Source organism: Saimiri boliviensis, chromosome 9 (genome assembly GCF_048565385.1).
Source record: "Saimiri boliviensis isolate mSaiBol1 chromosome 9, mSaiBol1.pri, whole genome shotgun sequence".
NCBI classification, from domain to species: domain Eukaryota; kingdom Metazoa; phylum Chordata; class Mammalia; order Primates; family Cebidae; genus Saimiri; species Saimiri boliviensis.
Window position 1 is genome coordinate 98,882,999 of NC_133457.1, and position 19,546 is coordinate 98,902,544.

The window sequence follows — 19,546 nt, forward strand, 5'->3', positions numbered from 1 at the left end:
AGACCTTCAATCTGAACGGAGAGAATCCCTAGATCTCGAAGCTGCTGGTTGTTGCTCTGTGCAAGGATCCGTAGCCGCTCCGCTGCTTCCCGGGGGATATTGAATGTCACACGCACACTGTTCCAGGGCTCCACTTTCTGTACTTTTAGCTTGCTGGACTCTTAATTGTGAAAGAAAAAGAATTATATTAGTAATCTTTTAGCCACCAGAGGACATGGAATTAAAAAACAAACCAAAAGAGCAAAAGAATAAGGTGGAGCACCAGCTTGGAATAGCTAAGAGAGCATATGCTTTGTAGCTACAGATTTCAAATCTAATCCTAGCTTTGCTACTTAGCACCTGGGTGACTATGAACCAGCTATTTAACCTTTCTGAAACTTATCTTTTTCTTCTCTAAAACTATGAAAACCCTACTTCATGAGATTTGAGGTATAAATGAGATAATACATGCAAAAAAACCTAACACAGTACCTGGCACACCACAGGCAATGAATAAATGGAAAGCAGCAAGAAAGAGAAAGGACCATAAGGAAGAAGAGAGAGGTAAGTTTAAATTAATAGAATAGGCTCATGCTTATAATCCCAACACTTTGGAAAGCCGAGGTGGATGGATTACTTGAGGCCAGGAGGTCAAGACCAGCCCGACCAACATGAAGAAACCCTGTCTCTACTAAAAATAAAAAATTAGGTGGGTGTGCATTACATGCCTGTAATGCCAGCTACTCAGGAGGCAGAGGCAGGAGAATCACTTGAACCCAGGAGTAGAGGCTACAGTGAGCCAAGATCACGCCACTGCGTTCCAGCCTGGGCAACAGAGTGAGACCTGCTTCTAAATAAACAAACCGAATAATGTTTACTTCTAGGCTCAAGAAACTGAGAACACATGAGCCCCAAATTTCAAGTGAAATTCTATAAAAATTCTGGATGCAGATATGACAACTATAGGATATTAGAGAATCCACAGCTATAATCTACTACAGTTAAAGAAAGGGCACTAAAAAGGAAAACAATAGATTTATTCTTAACAGTTTGTAAAATGTCAAGCAATTTTATACCTCCAAATTAAATATTTGGAATTTTATATTTTTTTATTTAGAGACAGAGTTTCGCTCTTGTTGCCCAGGCTGGAAGGCAATGGCATGATCTCAGCTCACCACAACCTCTGCCTCCAAGGTTCAAGCGATATTCTCCTGCCTCAGCCTCCCAAGTAGCTGGGATTACAGGCATGTGCACCATGTCCAGCTGATTTTGTATTTTTAGTAGAGACGGTGCTTCTCCATGTTGGTCAGGCTGGTCTCAAATTCCTGATCTCAAGTGATCTGCCCTCCTTGGCCTCCCAATGTGCTGGGATTACAGGCATGACCCACCATGCCTGGCGTATTTGAAATTTTAATACTCATATTTAAATATTCACCAGGCATCTTTGTGCAAGATAGTCACAGACACAGGGAGGCAACTAGGCTGAGTGCCTAGTTGTCAAATTTATATTGTTTTCCCAGCACTTTGGGAAGCTGAGGCAGACGGATCACAAGGTCAGGAGTTCAAGACCGCCCTGGCCAACATAGTGAACCTCTGTCTCTACTAAAAATACAAAAATTAGCCAGGCATGGTGGCGCATGGCTACTCGGGAGGCTGAGGCAGAAGAATTGCTTGAACCTGGAAGGCAGAGACTGTGGTGAGCCGAGATCATGCCACCGCACTCTAGCCTGGGCAACAGAGCGAGACTCCATCTCAAAACAAAAAAACTGACAACTAAGCTTTAGTTAGGATATAAAACACTACATTTTAGCATTACTGCAAGCCTGAAACATTAAAGAACAAACTAAATCTCAAACACTATCATGGACCAAATAACATACGGCTGCAGACCAGATCCAGCAAGCTGTCATCGAGTGACTTCTGATATAAAAGCTAAGGGAATAAATTTAAAGTACATTACAAGCAGACCCATGGAATAAGTTTTCTAAGTTTTAAGGGTCCTTAAAGATTCAGTTTAACCTTTTTAATTTATAGGTAAGGAAAATGAAAATCAGAGAGTTAAAAACAAATAAATTTGGGTCTTGAGAATTACTTTTATCCACTAGAGCAGATTATTTAAGAATTTCCAAGATAAGCAATACTTTATTATGTTCAGTTCTTTTACATACTTAAAAGGAAGAAAACATTTATATAAAAATCCTAAAATTCCACTTTTGCACTTAAATTCAGCCTTTTGATCCAATTTAGCAAACACTTTGTAAAACTCAAGATAACCATGGAAGGACAAACATTTCAAAAACAGTACAAGAAGAAAAAATAATTAAAGCAAATTACCCATGTGTAACAAATTGGGTACATTTTTCAATATTGCATCTAATTTCCATTTGAAGTCTTTATCATCTATATTTCCTTTGAAGGCCACAAAAATTGTGGAATCCTCCAAAACACTATCACATTTTGTGTCATCATCTTCTAGTCCAGAGTCAAAATCCATCTCTGAGTCTTCCATTGTTGATGTACACAAGGAAGTATAGATGTCTTCTAAGTTTGGAAGGTCATCCAAAACCATGGTGAATATTATTCCTGAAGTATATGCCAAGTGGACAATAAGAAAACCTTTGAAAAGAGAAGAAGATGCAAAAGAGCATTACAATGCATAATTATGCATTCAACAATGTACAATTCATAGTTCTGTGAAAATTATAATTTATTTGACAAGTAATAAGAAAATACTACAAAAATTAAGAAATTACAGAGAAGACAAACTATTTTAATTATGATATTCTAAAACAATTAGTTCTTACAGTTACCAAAAATAAAAATAAACCAGCTTTAAATTTAACATTCTTTTTATTATGTTACATGCTACCTTTTTGTAAACCTACAATGTCAGGAGAAGAGAACAAAAAATAACAAGAAAATAAAACAAGCACATACTTTTTGAGAATTATAGGCCTTTGGTTGACCCCACAGAGCAAGGGGCTTCCCAAGACTCCCCCTACTTCTGTCCTGACAAAAGTTTAAAAGGGGCTAAAGTTTCTAAAGCCCTCCTCTTTCTCCAAACTACAAAGCACAACTGGACCCAACTAATAGCAACTAGATGATTACCTAAAATTCTGAAGTCTTTCATGAGCCATTTTAAACAACTTTTAAAGGGTTAATAGTGGAATGGCTGAAAATAATGATTCAGAAATAAACACTCAAAAATTCTTACATGAAAGGGCCGGGCACAGTGGCTCACACCTGTAATCCCATCACTTTGGGAGGCTGAGGCGAACGGATCACTTGAGGTCAGGAGTTTGAGACCAGCCTGGCCAACATGGTGAAACCCCATCTCTACTAAAATACAAAAATTAGCTGGGTGTGGTGGTGTGTACCTGTAATTTTTTGTAGTTTTAGTAGAGATGGGGTTTTGCCATGTTGCCCAAGCTGGTCTCAAACTCCTGAGCTCAGACAATCCACCCACCTCGGCCTCCCAAAGTGCTAGGATTACAGGTGTGAACCACCGTGTCTGGCCTTTTATGTCTTTATAGAACTTATTTATATTATTAAAGTAATAAAAATTTTTACTTTATATCTGTAACTATAATTACAACTTTCTTTTAAAAAAGATGGATAAGAAAATTAATTCCCTAAAAAGCAACTATATTAGGTTGGTAGGATCATTGATAATTTTCCAAATATGCTGCAAATAACTAGGAAACATAAAACTAGGTGGTAATATGGTTATATTCCTTGCATAAAAGAAAAAAAGTAACTGAAAAACTGTCTAACTTTTTTTTTTTAATTTATTTTTTTGAGACAGGGTCTTCCTCTGTTGCTGAAATGCAGTGGCACAAACATGGCTCACTGCAGCTTCAACCTCCTGGGCTCAAGTGATCCTCTCACCTCAGCTTCCTAAGTAGCTGAGATTACTGGCATGTACCACCATGCTCAGCTAATTTTTAAAATTTTTTATAGAGATGGCATCTTGCCATATTGCCCAGGCTGGTCTCAAACTCTTAGGCTCAGGCAATCCTCTCACCTTGGCCTCCCAAAGTACTGGGATTATAGGCGTGAGCCATCATGTCAGACCAAGTTTTCTTTTTAAAATAGTGAGGCTGGAGGATGGCTTGAGGCCAGGAGTTTAACAATAGCCTGGGCAACATAGTGAGACCTTGTCTCTACAAAAAAATAAAAAAATTAACCGAGTGTGATGGTGCATGCCTATAGCTCCCAGCTACACAGGAAGCTGAGGTGGGAGGATCCCTCAAACCCAGGAGTTTGAGGCGGCAGTGAGCTACCATAGTGATACTGCACTCCAGTATGGGTGACAGCAAGATTTTTGTCTCTAAAAGTAAAAATAAAATAAAATAAACAAATTACTAGTGACTAAACTTCAACAGCAAAGATTTTCCAAAAACCAACCTAAGCAATCTTTGGGGGGAAAATTCCTCTAAGAAAATATGGAAAAAAATACTTCCAAATTTGAGCAGAGCACCTTGCATTCTGGCAATTATATCCTTTTCTAGTACTATGAATGTTAAAATGAAACTGATTTGGGTGGTTAAGAAACAACAGCAGGGTCAGTAGCTCATACCTGTATTCCTAGCACTTTGGGAGACAGAGGAGAAGGAGGACTGCTTGAGCCCAGAAGTTCCAGACCAGGCTGGGTAACAGTGAGACCATGTCTCAATTTTTAAAAACATTAAAAATTAAAAAACAAAAGAAACAACAGCAGTCAGAAAATCTCAAATTAATACCATGGTCCTTATTTAATTGCCATCTGCATTTAACAGATTTTTAATAAACTTTAGAGGTAATTAAACACAACTAATAAAGATTTTTTTTTTTTTTAAGACAGGGTTTCGCCCTGTTGTTCAGGCTGGTCTTGAACTCCCGACCTCAGGTGATCTGCCCGCCTTGGCCTCCAAAGTGCTTGGATTACAGGCGTGAGCCACTAAGCCCGGCCCTAATAAAGATTTTTAGAGCTTAAAAGTTCTGCTCAGAAGGAAAAATAATTACTGCCTAAAAAACTATAGCTATTTAGCAGCTATTCCCAAGTTGGAACAACTGCAAGAAAACAATTTAAAATCTAAGAAACATTTTCCAAAAGAATCTTTAACCAGAAAGAAGGCGACTAGCTAAAAAGCCTGGACTTTAATAGTCTCCCTAAACAGGCCATTGGTCATGACATGAAGGCTGTGTATTTAGATCTGGAAAACCTTCTACTGGCAGATATAGGAATTATCAGTTTAACAATACTATGGTCACTACACAGTGCTTAAAAAAAACACACACACACAAGAAATTGAGTCAGTTTATGAAAAATTACTGGCCTTCCCTCCAAAAAAAAATTTTTTTTAAGAAACTTATTTGGTTAGTAGGCTATCTATTACTGCCTCAATTTCAGAACTTGTTAATTGGTATATTTCTTCCTGGTTCAGTTCAGAGTGTATGTATTCAGAAATTTATCCATTTCTTCTAGATTTTCTTGAGTGGAAACAGTCTTTATTTTTTATTGTTTTTATTATGCTTTAAGTTCTGAGGTACATATGTAGAACGTGCATGTTTGTTACATAGGTATACATGTACCAATGGTGGTTTATTGCATTCATCATCCCGTTCCTCTAGATTTTCTAATTTATGTGCATAGAGGTGTTTATAGTATTCTTGGATGGTTGCATTTCTGTGACTCAGTGGTGATAGCCCCCTTATCTCTGATTGTGTTTATTTAATTCTTCTTTCTTATTAGTCTTGCTATTATAGCTAGTGAGCGATCTATCTACCCATTAATTTTTTCAAAAACTAGCTCCTGGATTCATTGATTTTTTGAAGGGTTTTTCATGTGTCTATCTCCTTCAGTTCAGCTCTGATTTTGTCTTCTGCTAGCTTTGGGGTTCATTTGCTCTTCGTTCTCCAGTTCTTTTAGTTGAGATGTGAGGTTGTTAACTTGCGATCTCTCTAGCTTGTAGACGTGGGCATTTATTTATTGCTATAAATTTCCCACTTAACACTGCTTAACAGTGTCCCAGAGATTCTGGTATGCTGTCTCTTTGTTCTCATCAGTTTTAATTAACTTCTTGATTTCTGCCTTAATTTCATTATTTACCCAAAAGTCATTCAGGAGCAGGTTGTTCAATTTCCATGTAGTTGTATGGCTATGAATGAACTTCTTAATCTTGAGTTCTAATTTGATTGTGCTATGATCTGAGAGACAGTTATGACTAAACAGAATTCCCTATTTAATAAATGATGCTGGGAGAACAGGCTAGCAATATGCAGAAAATTGAAACTGGATCCCTTCCTTACAAAAATTAACTCAAGATGAATTAAAGACTTAATCATAAAACCTAAAACTATAAAAACCCTAGAGGACAGCTGGGCTCAGTGGCTCACAGCTGTAATCCCAGTACTTCGAGGTGGACAGATCACCTGAAGTTGGGAGTTCAAGAACAGCCTGACCAACATGGAGAAACCTCGCCTGTACTAAAAACACAAAAGTAGCTGGGCATAGTGGCCCATGCCTGTAATCCCAGCTACTTGGGAGGCTGAGGCAGGAGAATCACTTGAACCCCGGAGGCGGAAGTTGCAGTGAGCCAAGACTGCGCCTTTGCACTCCAGCCTGGGCAACAAGTGAAACTCTGTCTTGGAGGGGTGGGGAGGGAACACCCTAGAGGACAGTCTAGTCAGTACTATTCAGGACATGGGCATGGGTAAAGATTTCATGACCAAAACTCCAAAAGCAATAGTAACAAAACCAAAAATTGACAAATGGGATGTAATTAAAATAAAGAGCTTCTGCACAGCAAAAGAAACAATCATCAGAGTGAACGGACAACCTATAGAATGGGACAAAGTATTTGGCAATATACCCATCTTACAAAGGTCTAATATCCAGAGCCTACAAAAAACTTAAACAAATTTATAAAATAACAAACAACCTCATTAAAAAGAGGTCTTTCAGGTCTCTCCTGACTCCACTCTTATTGTCCTCCAGTCTGTCTCCAGACAGCAGCCAGAGGAATCTTTTTACATAAAATAGGCCAGGCATGGTAGCTCAGGCCTGTAATCCCAGCTCTTTGGGAGGCTGGGGCTGCAATATCGCTTGAGCCCAGGATTTTGAGACCACTTCTGCCAACATAGTAAGACCTGTCTCTATGAAAAATTTAAAAATTAACCAGGTGTGGTGATGCACACCTGTAGTACCAGCTACTTGGGTGGCTAGGGTAGCAGAATTACTTGAGCCTAGGAGGTGAAGGCTATAGTGAGCTGTGATTGTGCCACTACAACACTCCAGCTCGGGTAAGAGAGCAAGATCCTGCTCTTAAAAAAAAAAAAAAAAAAAAAAAAAAAGGCCGGGCGCGGTGGCTCAAGCCTGTAATCCCAGCACTTTGGAAGGCCGAGGCGGGTGGATCACGAGGTCGAGAGTTCGAGACCATCCTGGTCAACATGGTGAAACCCCGTCTCTACTAAAAATACAAAAAATCAGCTGGGCATGGTGGCGTGTGCCTGTAATCCCAGCTACTCAGGAGGCTGAGGCAGGAGAATTGCCTGAACCCAGCCTGGGTAACAAGAGCGAAACTCCGTCTCAAAAAAAAAAAAAAAAAAAAAGAGCTAGGTCAATTTTACAGATGGCCTAAACGGCCTAGGAAACAAGTTATTGAGGAAAAACCTCAAAACAAACTTTGCCATTTACAAATTAACCTATATTTGATGTAGGACAGGCAAGTCCCGAAAGTGGGGCTTAGCCTTCAAGCATTCTTGGCTTCACCCAGAAAAGAACTTAAGGGTGAGCCAGGGTAGGGCAGAAGAAAACAGCTTTATTGAAGCTGCAGTGTTACAGTTCTGTGACTGCTCCTGCAGAGCAAGACTACCGCATAGGCAGTGTGCTGAGACTAGCAGCTCAGGGCAGTTTTGCAGTTATATTTATACCTAATTTTTTTTCACTGTAACCTTTGCCTCCCAGGTTCAAGCAATTTCCTGCTTCAGCCTCCCAAGTAGCTGAGACTATAGGCACATGCTGCCATGCCCAATTAATTTTTTTGGATTTTAGTAGAGACAGAGTTTTGCTGTGTTGCCCAGGCTGGTTTCAAACTCCTAAGCTCAGGCAATCTGCCCACCTTGGCCTCCTAAGTGTGCCTGGCTGGCAGTTATATTTATATCTACTTTTATTTATTTATTTATTTATTTGAGATGAAGTCTCACCCAGGCTGGAATGCAGTGACAAATTTTAGTAGAGATGAGCTTTCACCATGTTTCCCTGGCTGGTCTCAAACTTCTGACCTCAGGTGATCCGCCCGCCTTGGCCTCCCAAAGTGCTAGGATTACTGGCATGAGCCACTGCACCCAGCCTATACCTACTCTTAAACATGCAGATTGGCCGGGCGCGGTGGCTCAAGCCTGTAATCCCAGCACTTTGGGAGGCCGAGGCGGGTGGATCACGAGGTCAAGAGATCGAGACCATCCTGGTCAACATGGTGAAACCCCATCTCTACTAAAAATACAATAAAACTAGCTGGGCATGGTGGCGCGTGCCTGTAATCCCAGCTACTTAGGAGGCTGAGGCAGGAGAATTGCCTGAGACCAGGAGGCGGAGGTTGCGGTGAGCCGAGACCGTGCCATTGCACTCCAGCCTGGGTAACAAGAGCGAAACTCCGTCTCAAAAAAAAAAAAAAAAAAAAAAAAACACATGCAGATTAACAAATGGTTTATGCAGAAATTGCTAGCAAAAGTATGATAACTTTTGGGTAGTCAGGTCATTGCCACAGAGAGGGGTGGTAAGTCCTGGGCAATGGTAAACGGACACGGCACACTGTTGGACATGTCCTGTGGAAAGCTGCTCCTGCCACATCCCTGTTTTAAGCTAGTCCTCAATTTGGTCTGGTGTTCAAGTCCTGACTCTGGAGTCAATTCACACCTCCTACCTCATATAAATAAAAAGATCTCTTTAGCAGGTTGATGTTTTGCCTTGGTGTGCCAATGAACTGCTAGATTATGTGTCAAGTTCAAAGCATCTGAAAATTTCAAGTTACAACTTACAAAAAAGTATATACCATAGGTTAAGTGGGAGCCTAACATTAGGAAATCAACAATTCATCTAAGTGCTGTATGAAGCATCATCCAGAAAGTTTTATTCAACAAACTTTGAGGGAACTATAGCAGTAGTAGTAATGAGAAAAGTTAAGTGAATCACAGTGATCAAATGCAATTTGTTCAGGTTTCAATCTATTGGTCAACCAATGACAACAATGGCATCTTCCTTACTCATCTAACAAATAATTTATTTACCTTTAGAAAAATATAAGGATAAAGCCAGGCATGGTGGCTCATGTCTGTAATTCCAGCACTTTGGGAGGTTGAGGTGGGTGAATCATGAGGTCAGGAGTTTGAGACCAGTCTGACCAACATGGCAAAACCCCGTCCCTACTAAAAATACAAAAATTAGCTGGGCATGGTACTGCGTGCTTCTAGTCCCAGCTACCTGGGAGGCTGAGGCAGAAGAATCGCTTGAACCCAGGAGGCAGAGGCTGCAGTGTGCGAGATCATGCCATTGTACCCCAGCCTGGGTGACACAGCAAGACTCCAGCTCAAAAAAAAAAGAAGAGAAAAGAAAAAGTAAGGATAAAAAGGTTACTGTAAAGCCCTACAGGGATGAAATCCAACAGTTTTTCTGATTATTGAGGCATCAACTGCTTGACACTGCATTTACAGGTATCTTGATATATTGTCACAGGTTTATAAGCAGTTCCACAAGATTCTACTCCAACTCTGCATAAAGGCTTACGATGGCTAGGTGTGGTGGCTCACACCTGTAATCCCAGTACTTTGGGATGCCGAGGTGGGCAGACAGCTTGAGCCCAGGCTTTCGAGACCAGCCTGGGGAACATGGTGAAATCCCGTCTCTATAGAAAGCATAAAGATTAGCTGGGCCTGGTGGTGGGTGTCTATAGTTCCAGCAACTCAGGAGACTAAGGAGAGGGGATCCCTTGAGCCTGGGGGTTGGGGGCGGGGCGGAGGTTGTAGTGAGCTGAAATCGTGCCACTGCACTATTGCCTGAGCAATAGATTGAGACTCTGTCTCAAAAAAAGGTAAAAATGATTATAAATACTCAATAAATGTGAAAGTATTATAGTCACACACAGCATAACAATAAAATAATATTCTTTACAGCAATTATTCCTGCCTTAAAAGGAAGAATATTCACTGAAAAAAATTAATGTAGAAACAAAAGTTAAGGAAGGCCAGGCATGGTGGCTCACACCTGTAATCCCAGCACTTTGAGAGGCCAAGGCAGGTGGATCACTTGAGGTCAGGAGTTTGAGACCAGCCTGGCCAACGTGGCAAACCCTGTTTCTACTAAAAAAGAAAGAAGAAAAATAACTCTAAATTACACATATGTTCACAGCAACATTATTCACAATAGCCAAAAACTCACATGTCCATCAACAGGTGAATGGATAAACAAAGTGTGGTAAATACATATAGATAGAATATTATTTAGGCATAATAAGGAATGAAGTGCTGATACATGCTACAATGCAGATAAACCTCAAAAACCATATGCTGAGTAACAGAAGCCAGACATAAAGAGTTATATATATTGCATAATTCCATTTATTTATTATTATATTTTTTTGAGATGGAGTCTGCCTCTGTCACCCAGGCTGGAGTGCAGTGGAGTGATCTTGGCTCACTACAACCTCTGCCTCCCAGGTTCAAGTGATTCTCCTGCCTCAGCCTCCTAAGTAGCTGGGATTACAGGCACGTACCACCATGCCTGACTAATTCTGTTTATTTTTAGCAGAGATGAGGTTTCACCATTTTGGCCAGGCAAGTCTCAAACTCCTGACCTCAAGTGATCTACCCACCTCAGCCTCCCAAAGTGCTGGGATAACAGGCATAAGCCACCGCGCCCAGCCTAATTTATATGAAATATCTAGAATAGGTAAATTCATAGAGACAGACAGGAGGATTAGTGGTTGCGGGAGGGAGGTATTGGGTATGGGGAATGGGACATCTTAATGGTTATAGAGTTTCATTTTGGAGTGACAGAAATGTTTTCCAACTAGATAGAAGAGGTGGTCGTACAACAATGTGAATCTACTAAATGCCACTGAAGTTTCACTTTAAAATGGCTAATTTATGTTAATGTGCATTTCAACTTGATGCATTTTTTAACAACTCAGAACTCAGCCCACTCCACACAGGAAGTAGCACATTTAATTTCTTCTCACAACACGCTTTTAGAAAAATATTTTCCCTAAGTAATTTTTCTTGTATCTTATTACTGCTTTAAGACATCAATTATGCACCCAGCATGAGTATCTCTAAGTAGAGAGCAGCAGTCTTTGTCAGTCAGATAAAGATTTACAAAGAAGAGTAGCTGCTTTGATAGGATAAAAGGTGGCAACAGCTCTACAGTGCTTACTTCCCTCTTTATTCCCAATAGCACTCCTCCTTTCCTCCTAAGATCTGGGAGTGAAGGACTGGTCGTACCTCAACAGCCTTTTGCTCCCGACCCAAAGCTCCTAAGTCTCAGAATAAAAGAAAAAAATTTTTTTCTAGATTCCAAAACTACTTCTCAGTAACTTGCAAATATCAGTGTCTTTAAGGAAAACCAGCAATAAACTCTTAAATTACATTTAATGTAAACAATGACTGCTTGCTAGAGTAGTCACTTCAACAAACTGAGATAAAAATTTAAGGATGTTAGGGCCAAGACACATATCCAAGCCCCTGTCATAATACTATATATGAAAGAAATTCTCAAAAGGAGAGAGGGCAGGGAAATGATGCAAGAAATGCTCTAATATTAACAACTTCTCATGTGGGCTTATGAAGCATTTCTGAAGAGTCCCTTGTGCCAATTTAAACCCATTATGATACAGCTCCCAGTGGGGGACTGCCAGGATCTGTTATTAGAATGCCATACAAAAGCTAAGAGGGAAGCAAAAAGAAATTTCAAGATAAAAACAATCTAATTTTTGCTGGGCTTTAGCTCACCTCAAATCTAAATATAGCATCAAACTATGAGTTATGTTGAGTTTGCAACTTTGAACATATATTTATTTCTATTTTTAATCAAAGGTCTTTATTTGAAATGCCATCTCCTATTACAGTTCTTTTTTGTCTATCCTTTCAATGTTATCCAACTATTATAGTTTTAATTAACATAAATTCTAAAAATGAGTATTGTTTACTGGTCTTCACTGTTTTCTACAGTGAAACCTAACATTATCATTTATAAAGAAGATGAGAAACTACACAGTTTGCAGCAAAAATCCCATTTAAAAACAGAAGAAGGGCATCTGTATTTTATTCAATGTCTCTAAGAATAAAAAATGCATTCTAGATAGTTTCTTCAAAAAGAAAGACAGTATCAGAAAGAAGAAAAGAATAAGCATTAACTCTCTCACATAAGGTTTTACTCACCAAAATCTCTTTCTTAATTTTTATCATTTATCCAGGTCATCTTCTAAGTCCAAACAAGCTGGCATTTTTAGGGCTTTGATTTCAAGGTAGCAGCCCAGCAGCCAAATCAAAATTCTAAAAACAAACAACAACAAAAAGAGAGAGAAATAAAGCCACAGTATTATATAGAAATTATAGATTAAACCTACCTTTTCAACAGAAGTCAATGTAAATATCAAAAAATTATCAAGTCAACATTGGCATCTTTAGAGAACGTTAAAATAGGGTTTTCATTAAGTCTACACAAACAGACCAGACAGGGTCTCGGTCTATTACCCTTGCTGGAGTGGGATAAGGGATCAAAGCTCACTGCAACCTCAACCTCCTGGGCTCAAGCAATCCTCCCACCTCAGGCTCATAGGTTCCCAAGTAGCTGAGACCACAGGCGCATGCTACCATATCTGTGTAATTTTTTTGTATTTTTTGGTAGAGACGGGGTTTCACCATGTTGCCCAGGCTGGTCTCAAACTCCTGGGCTCCAGTGATCCACCCACCTCAGCCTCCCAAAGTGCTGGGATTACAAGCATGAGCCACTGCACCCAGTCTTTTTTGAGATTTTAGGCCACTCATCAGCAAGCACTGAAAGACTATAGAAGCAAAACTCACAGACTTACACCAGCTTCACTTAAGAATCATAAAACTGTGACTCTAAGCCTTAGAGCCCTCTCTATACCTTCATTCCTAATTCTGTCAAATTAAGATGAATTAACATCATGTCACACTACTTGCATATGCTTAGAGCCCAAAACAAAATATTTTGTACACATACAAAATCTAAGACCTGCTTTTCTAATACGAATACAAATTTAGTTTTTAAACTTCACACTTTTAGGCATTAGTCTTTTCCTATTTTATCCATAACAGCTATACATTATATTTTTCATGAAATTTTAGTATAAGTTTTAGGTATAAGTTTTTTCCTATTTTATCCATAATATCTATACATTATAGTTTTTATTAAATTTTCAGTTTGTCTTGAAATATTCTTTATAGTAGATATAAAACTTGTGCATGGCATTGGCATGGTGGTACAATGTCCCAGCTACTCAGGAGACTAAAGCAGGAGGATCACTTGAGCTCAAGTGTTTGAGGTTACAGAGAGCTATGATCATGCCACTGCAATCCAGACTGAGCAAGAGAGCTAGACCCTGTCCCTAAAAAAAATAATAAAGCCATAAGATAAAAGATTGGTAAGTTCGAATACAAAAAAATCAATTCTGCAAAGCAAAATGCATCGTAAGTAAAAAAACAACAAAGAAAAAAATACTTGCAATCATATCACTGATAAAAGAACAAATCTCCCTATAGAGAATATTAAAAAAACATATATACATAGGTATGTGTATGTATATGTGTGTTTATACAGATATAAAATTTTAAAAATCAATAATTTGGACAAATATATAAAAATGGACACAGAATATGATCAGAAAATTCACAGAAAAATAAATACAAATGAACATTCAACATATGAAAAAATGTTCACCCTCATACAAAAAAAGCAAAAAACAATTTTATACTCATCAGATTAGCAAAACTCCAAAAATTTGATAATGCACTGTTATGGCAAGGTTATGGTGAAACAGGCACTCTTACTCATTGCTGCTCTTAGTGCAAATTCGTACAACAGCAGCAATTAGGGAATGTCTTTCAAAATCACAATTACAAGCTGGGTGTGCTGGCACACATCTGTAATCCCAGGTACTTGACAGGCTAAGAGAGTAGGACTGCATGAGGCCAGGAGTTCAAGGCTGTGGTGAGCTGTTAGCATCTATAAATAGAAACTGCACTCCAGTCTGGGCAGCACAGTGAAACTTCATCTCTTAAAAAAATTACAATTGCATAAAACATTAATCTAGCAATTCCACTCCTGAATAGTGATCTTACAGATAAACTCATCACCATATAAAATGACATATGTATAGTGTTATTCACTACAGCATTGTTTATAATAGCAAAAGTTAGGAAATTACCCAGATGGGCCGGGCGAAGTGGCTCATGCCTGTAATCCCAGCACTTTGGGAGGCTGAGGTGGGCAGATCACAAGGTCAGGAGTCAAGACCAGATTGGTCAACATGGTGAAACCCCATATTTAGTAAAAAAAAAAAAAATACAAAAATTAGCTGGGCATGGTGGCTTGTGCCTGTAATCCCAGCTACTTGGGAGGCTGAGGTAGGAGAATTGCTTTAACCAGGACCCAGGAGGCGGAGGTTGCAGTGAGCTGAGACCACGCCACTGTACTCCTGGGCTACAGAGCGAGACTCCATCTCAAAAAAACAAAACAAAACAAAAAGAAACTACCCAGATGTTCATCAATAGAACTGATTTAAATTATAGAACATCCATAAAATGAAGTGCAAAAAATAAAAAAAAGAGAAACAGCAAGAAGAAGAATGCTGTCTGTGTACTGATACAAAAATATCTCCCAGATATATTTTCGAGAGAAAACAACAGAGTAAGCATTGAGTACCCTGCATTACATTTTTGGGGGGAAGGGGAGAAAAAATATTTTATATGTGCTAGTGCTAAAAATACTCTAGAAAGAAATATGAGACCAATAAAAAATGGTTATCTTACAAAGTGAATTTAAAAAATCATGTTATACCAGAGGGAAGAAAGCACTCAGACTAACGAGGAGTGTGTCACAAGGACACAGGAGCCAGTTTTAAGGGGTTTCCACTGGGCAAATTTGAGTATCAAAAGAGAATAATGACTAAAATTGTTTATATCATGAATAAGTAAGAATCTATTAATCCCCAGCAATGACTCAGAGAGTAAATAAACAAAAAACATGCTGAACCAGAGAAAGAATCTAAAAAACAAAAACCAAACCAAAACAAACAAACAAAAACGGCTGGGCGTGGTGGCTCACGCCTGTAATCCCAGCACTTTGAGAGGCTGAGGCAGGCAGATCACAAGGTCAGGAGTTCAAGACCAGACTGGCCAACATGGTGAAATCCTGTCTCTACTAAAAAAATACAAAAATTAGCTGGGCATGGTGGCTCGTGCCTGTAATTCCAGCTACTTGGGAGGCTGAGGTGGGAGAATTGCTTGAACCAGGACCTGGCAGGTGGAGGTTGCAGTGAGCTGAGATCATGCCACTGCACTCCAGCCTGGGCTACAGAGTGAGACTCCATCTCAAAAAAAAAAAAAAAAAAAACCCAAAAAAACAAAAAACACCTCTTGCCATCATTGAAAGTAACTCTGACATTAATGACTTATTTTAAAGATTAATAATTAAAGAGAAAGAATTAAGCAATTTATAGCCTTTTTTCTAAAAGGGTTAGAGTGGGAAAGCTCTCTTTTACAGAAGACTAGCAGTTAATAAATGTAGAAGGAAACAAAGAATTTCAAAATCACTGTTTTGCAGCTATGAAATAAATGATCCAGCAAGAATAATCACAGGTTGCTAAAAATCATTTTTGCATGATTGAAAATTGTTGGCTGGGCATGGTGGCTCACGCCTGTAATCCCAACACTCTGGGAGGCCGAGGCAGGTGGATCACCTGAGGTTGGGAGTTCGAGACCAAACTGACCAACATTGAGAAACCCCATCTCAACTAAAAATACAAAAAAAATTAGCCAGGCGTGGTGGCACATGCCTATAATCCCAGCTACTGGGGAGGCTGAGGCAGGAGAATCATTTTAATTAGGAGGCGGAGGTTGTGGTGAGCTGAGATTGCACCATTGCACTCCAGCCTGGGCAACAAGAGCAAAACTTCATGTCGAAAAAAAAAAGAAAAAGAAAGAAAGAGAAAAAGAAAATTGTTGGTAAACAGATTACCACAGTGGCAAAGGATTATTCCAGAGATTACTTCCTAATTGCAAAGGGGAAAAACAATTATAATGGCAAGATGTGACAGTCACCAGCTTCACCTAGAGATAAAATTCAGCAACAATTAGAGTGAGACTCTTCGTTTATGCCTCCTGATGTAACTTTTAAGTACACAGCCTTAGTTATGAAGTATTATTAGCAAAAGTGCCTAACCCTGATCTAAACAAGTCTTTAAATGTAATTTCTCCTTCATAGGAAATTCAAGAGATAGAGGAACAAGAAAAATCATAATAAAACATAATCTGACGGAACTAGGATACAGAACTTGCTACAACAAAACTGGTCTGGTCTCTTTAAAAAGCCAAAATCAAGAATAGGGTTCTAGATTAACAGAGACAGAGTCGTAACAACCAAATGCAATGCATAAATGTTACTTCAATCTGGTTTAAAGAAAATAGTTATAAAATAATTTTTTAGGCAGCTAGGGGAAACAATGTGAACTGAGTAGTAGAAGGTATTAGGGCGTTATTTTTAACTTTCTTGGGTGTGGTAATCTTATTTGTAATTAGGTAGAGAATGTTATTTATTCTTAGAAGATGCATGCTAAAGCACGGGGATAAAGTGTCATTATGTCTGCAGCTTATTTTCAAATTATTCAACATATACAGATGTTGCAAATATGGCAAAATGTTAACACTTGTTTAAACTAGATAGTGTTCATTGTATTATTGTTTCAACTTTTCTATATGTTTGGATTTTTTTTTTTTTTTTTTTTTTTGAGACAGAGTCTTGCTCTGTCACCTAGGCTAGAGTGCTGTAGCATGATCACAGCTCACTACAGTTTCAAACTCCTGAGCTCAAGCAATCCTTGCACCTCAGCCCCAGCATAGCTGGGACTACAGATGCATATCACCATGCCCAGCTAATTTTTTGATTATTTGTAGAGCTAGGGTCTCCCTGTGTTGCCCATGCTTCTCAAACTCCTAGGCTCAAGCAATCCTCCTGCCTTGGCCTCTCAAAGTGCTGGGATTATAGGTGAGAGCCATCACACATGACCTGAAATTTTTCATATTAAAAGAGTTGGAACCAGGTACTGTAGCTCATGCCTGTAATCCCATCACTTTGCAGGGGCTGAGGAGGGCAGATTGTTTCAGCCCAGGAATTCAAGATCAGCCTGGGCAATATGGTGAAACCCTGCCTCTATTTTAAAAAAAATACAAAAAATTAGCTAGGTATGGTAGGTAGTATGTGCCCGTAGTCCCAGCTACTCAGAAGGCTGAGGTAGGAGAATCACTTGAGTGCAGGAGGCAGAGTACCTGCACCACATCATTGCCAGGTGCCTAGCCACTGCCACTATCTCCAACTCTGTATTCCCTTAGGTTAGTCTCTCCTACTTAACCCCACCCAATCCCATCCCCCCCGCTTACCTCCAGGTAATAAACCTTATTATTCACACAGTTTATTTCCTACTGTTGGCTCCTTCAACAGTCCTATCAGTGTTCTGGCCCCTCTTGCTCACCTATTCTTCAGGCACACAAACTCCACCTGCCTCTCCCGCATCCCCGCTGGCTCACAAACTTGAAGTTTTAGAGCTAGAAAGGAATTTAAAGAATATTAGTCTTATTTCCCCGACTCTTTCAGAGAAAGAAAATGGAAACACACAGTTTTTTTCTTTTTTTTTTTAAATTTATTTCCCTTTTTTCATAGAGACAGGGTTTTGCCATGTTGACCATGCTGGTCTTGAACTCCTGACCTCAAGTTATCTGCCCACCTCAGCCTCCCAAAGTGTTGGAATGACAGGCGTGAGCAGCAGCACCCAGCCTGAAACAGAGTGGTCTCTACTAAAAATGCAAAAATTAGCAGGGCATGGTGGCACATACCTGTAGTCCCAGCTACTTGGGAGGCTGAGACAGGAGAATTGCTTGAGCCTGAGCTTGAACCAGGGAGGCGGCAACTGCAGTGAGCCTAGATTGCACCATTGTACTCCACCTGGGAGACAGAGCTTGCAGCTTAGGTACCAGAGACACTAGGCTACAAGACAAAGTTCCCTCTACTATTTGGGCTACATAGAGCACTAAGTGGTCTCTTAACGTCCCCAATTCCAGGCCTTGGTTCTTGGATGGCATTTTCATTCTTTTGTCTCCTCTGACCGTGTATTTTCAAAGAGCCTCTAGACCTGCCCTGAGCCAGACAAGAGCCCATCGTCCTGAAGGGAGAGTCCTAGGCCTGGCTGGCAGCATTCACCACAAGCTGACTCAAGAGACCGTGTGTCTTGATTGAACATTGGCAGTAGCCACGTGTACTTGCCGGAGGCCTGGGGTGGTGGTGGCCGTAGGGAGAGACTCCCCTGTTTGCAGAAAGGGGACAGAAAAATGGGAAGGACTTTGTCTTATTACTTGGGTGCCAGCTCAGCTGCAGCAGAACAAAGCACTAGGCAGATTCCTAAGGTTTATGACTCTAGGCCCTGGCTTCCGAAAATCTCTGGACCCATCTAGGACTGGAGAGAACTTGCTGCCATGAAGGAAAGGACACAAGCATGGCTGGCTCTGCTACCTGCTGACTGTAAAGCCCTAGGGCCTTGAGTGAAGAACACAGGTGGTAGCTAGTTGGTGGTTACTGCAGGCCTTAGGCAAGAGACCCAGTGCAGTGCTGGTTTTAAGTCTGACCCAGTGTAGTTCCAGTGATAGTGGCCACAGGGGTGCTTGTGTAACCTCTCCCCTAGCTCAGCAGAGAGAGACAAATTACAATTGTTTGGGAGAGAGTAAGAGGAGAGCACAAGAGTCTCTGCCTGGTAATCCAGAAAATTATTCTTTTTTTTTTTTTTTTTTTTTTTTGAGACGGAGTTTCACTCTTGTTACCCCTGGAGTGCAATGGCATGATCTTGGCTCACCACAACCTCCGCCTCCTGGGTTCAAGCAATTCTCCTGCCTCAGCCTCCTGAGTAACTGGGATTACAGGCACACACCACCATGCCCAGCTAATTTTTTGTATTTTTAGTACAGACGGGGTTTCACCATGTTGACCAGGATGGTCTCGATCTCTTGACCTCGTGATCCACCCGCCTCGGCCTCCCAAAGTGCTGGGATTACAGGCTTGAGCCACCGCGCCCGGCCCAGAAAATTATTCTTGATTTTACCTAAGACCACCAAGGTGGTACCTCTATGAGTCTGCAAGAGCCACAGCATTACTACACTTGGGGTGCCACTTAATGTAGATACAAACACAGTGACAAAAGACCTAGATAACAACACTCAAGCCCCTTCGAATACTTGAAAAGCCTTCCCAAGAAGGATGGGTAAGAACAAGCCCAGACTGTAAAGACTGCAATAAATACCTAAC

General features: G+C 40.1%; 1 protein-coding gene across 7 annotated transcripts in view; it reads right to left on the reverse strand.

Moving 5' to 3' along the window:
* Positions 1 to 19,546, reverse strand: part of NCOA6 (nuclear receptor coactivator 6) — a 123,762-nt gene that overhangs the window by 68,588 nt on the left and 35,628 nt on the right. For 5 of the 7 annotated variants that reach the window (XM_074406420.1, XM_039479321.2, XM_074406421.1 and 2 more), the window contains exons 2-4: positions 12,394 to 12,507; positions 2,314 to 2,595; positions 5 to 160 (exon numbers count right to left, since the gene is read on the reverse strand). In XM_074406420.1, coding sequence (XP_074262521.1) covers positions 5 to 160; positions 2,314 to 2,548 — 391 coding nt within the window. In that variant the 5' untranslated portion in view covers positions 2,549 to 2,595; positions 12,394 to 12,507. The other 2 variants (XM_074406418.1, XM_074406419.1) reach the window with 2 other exon arrangements.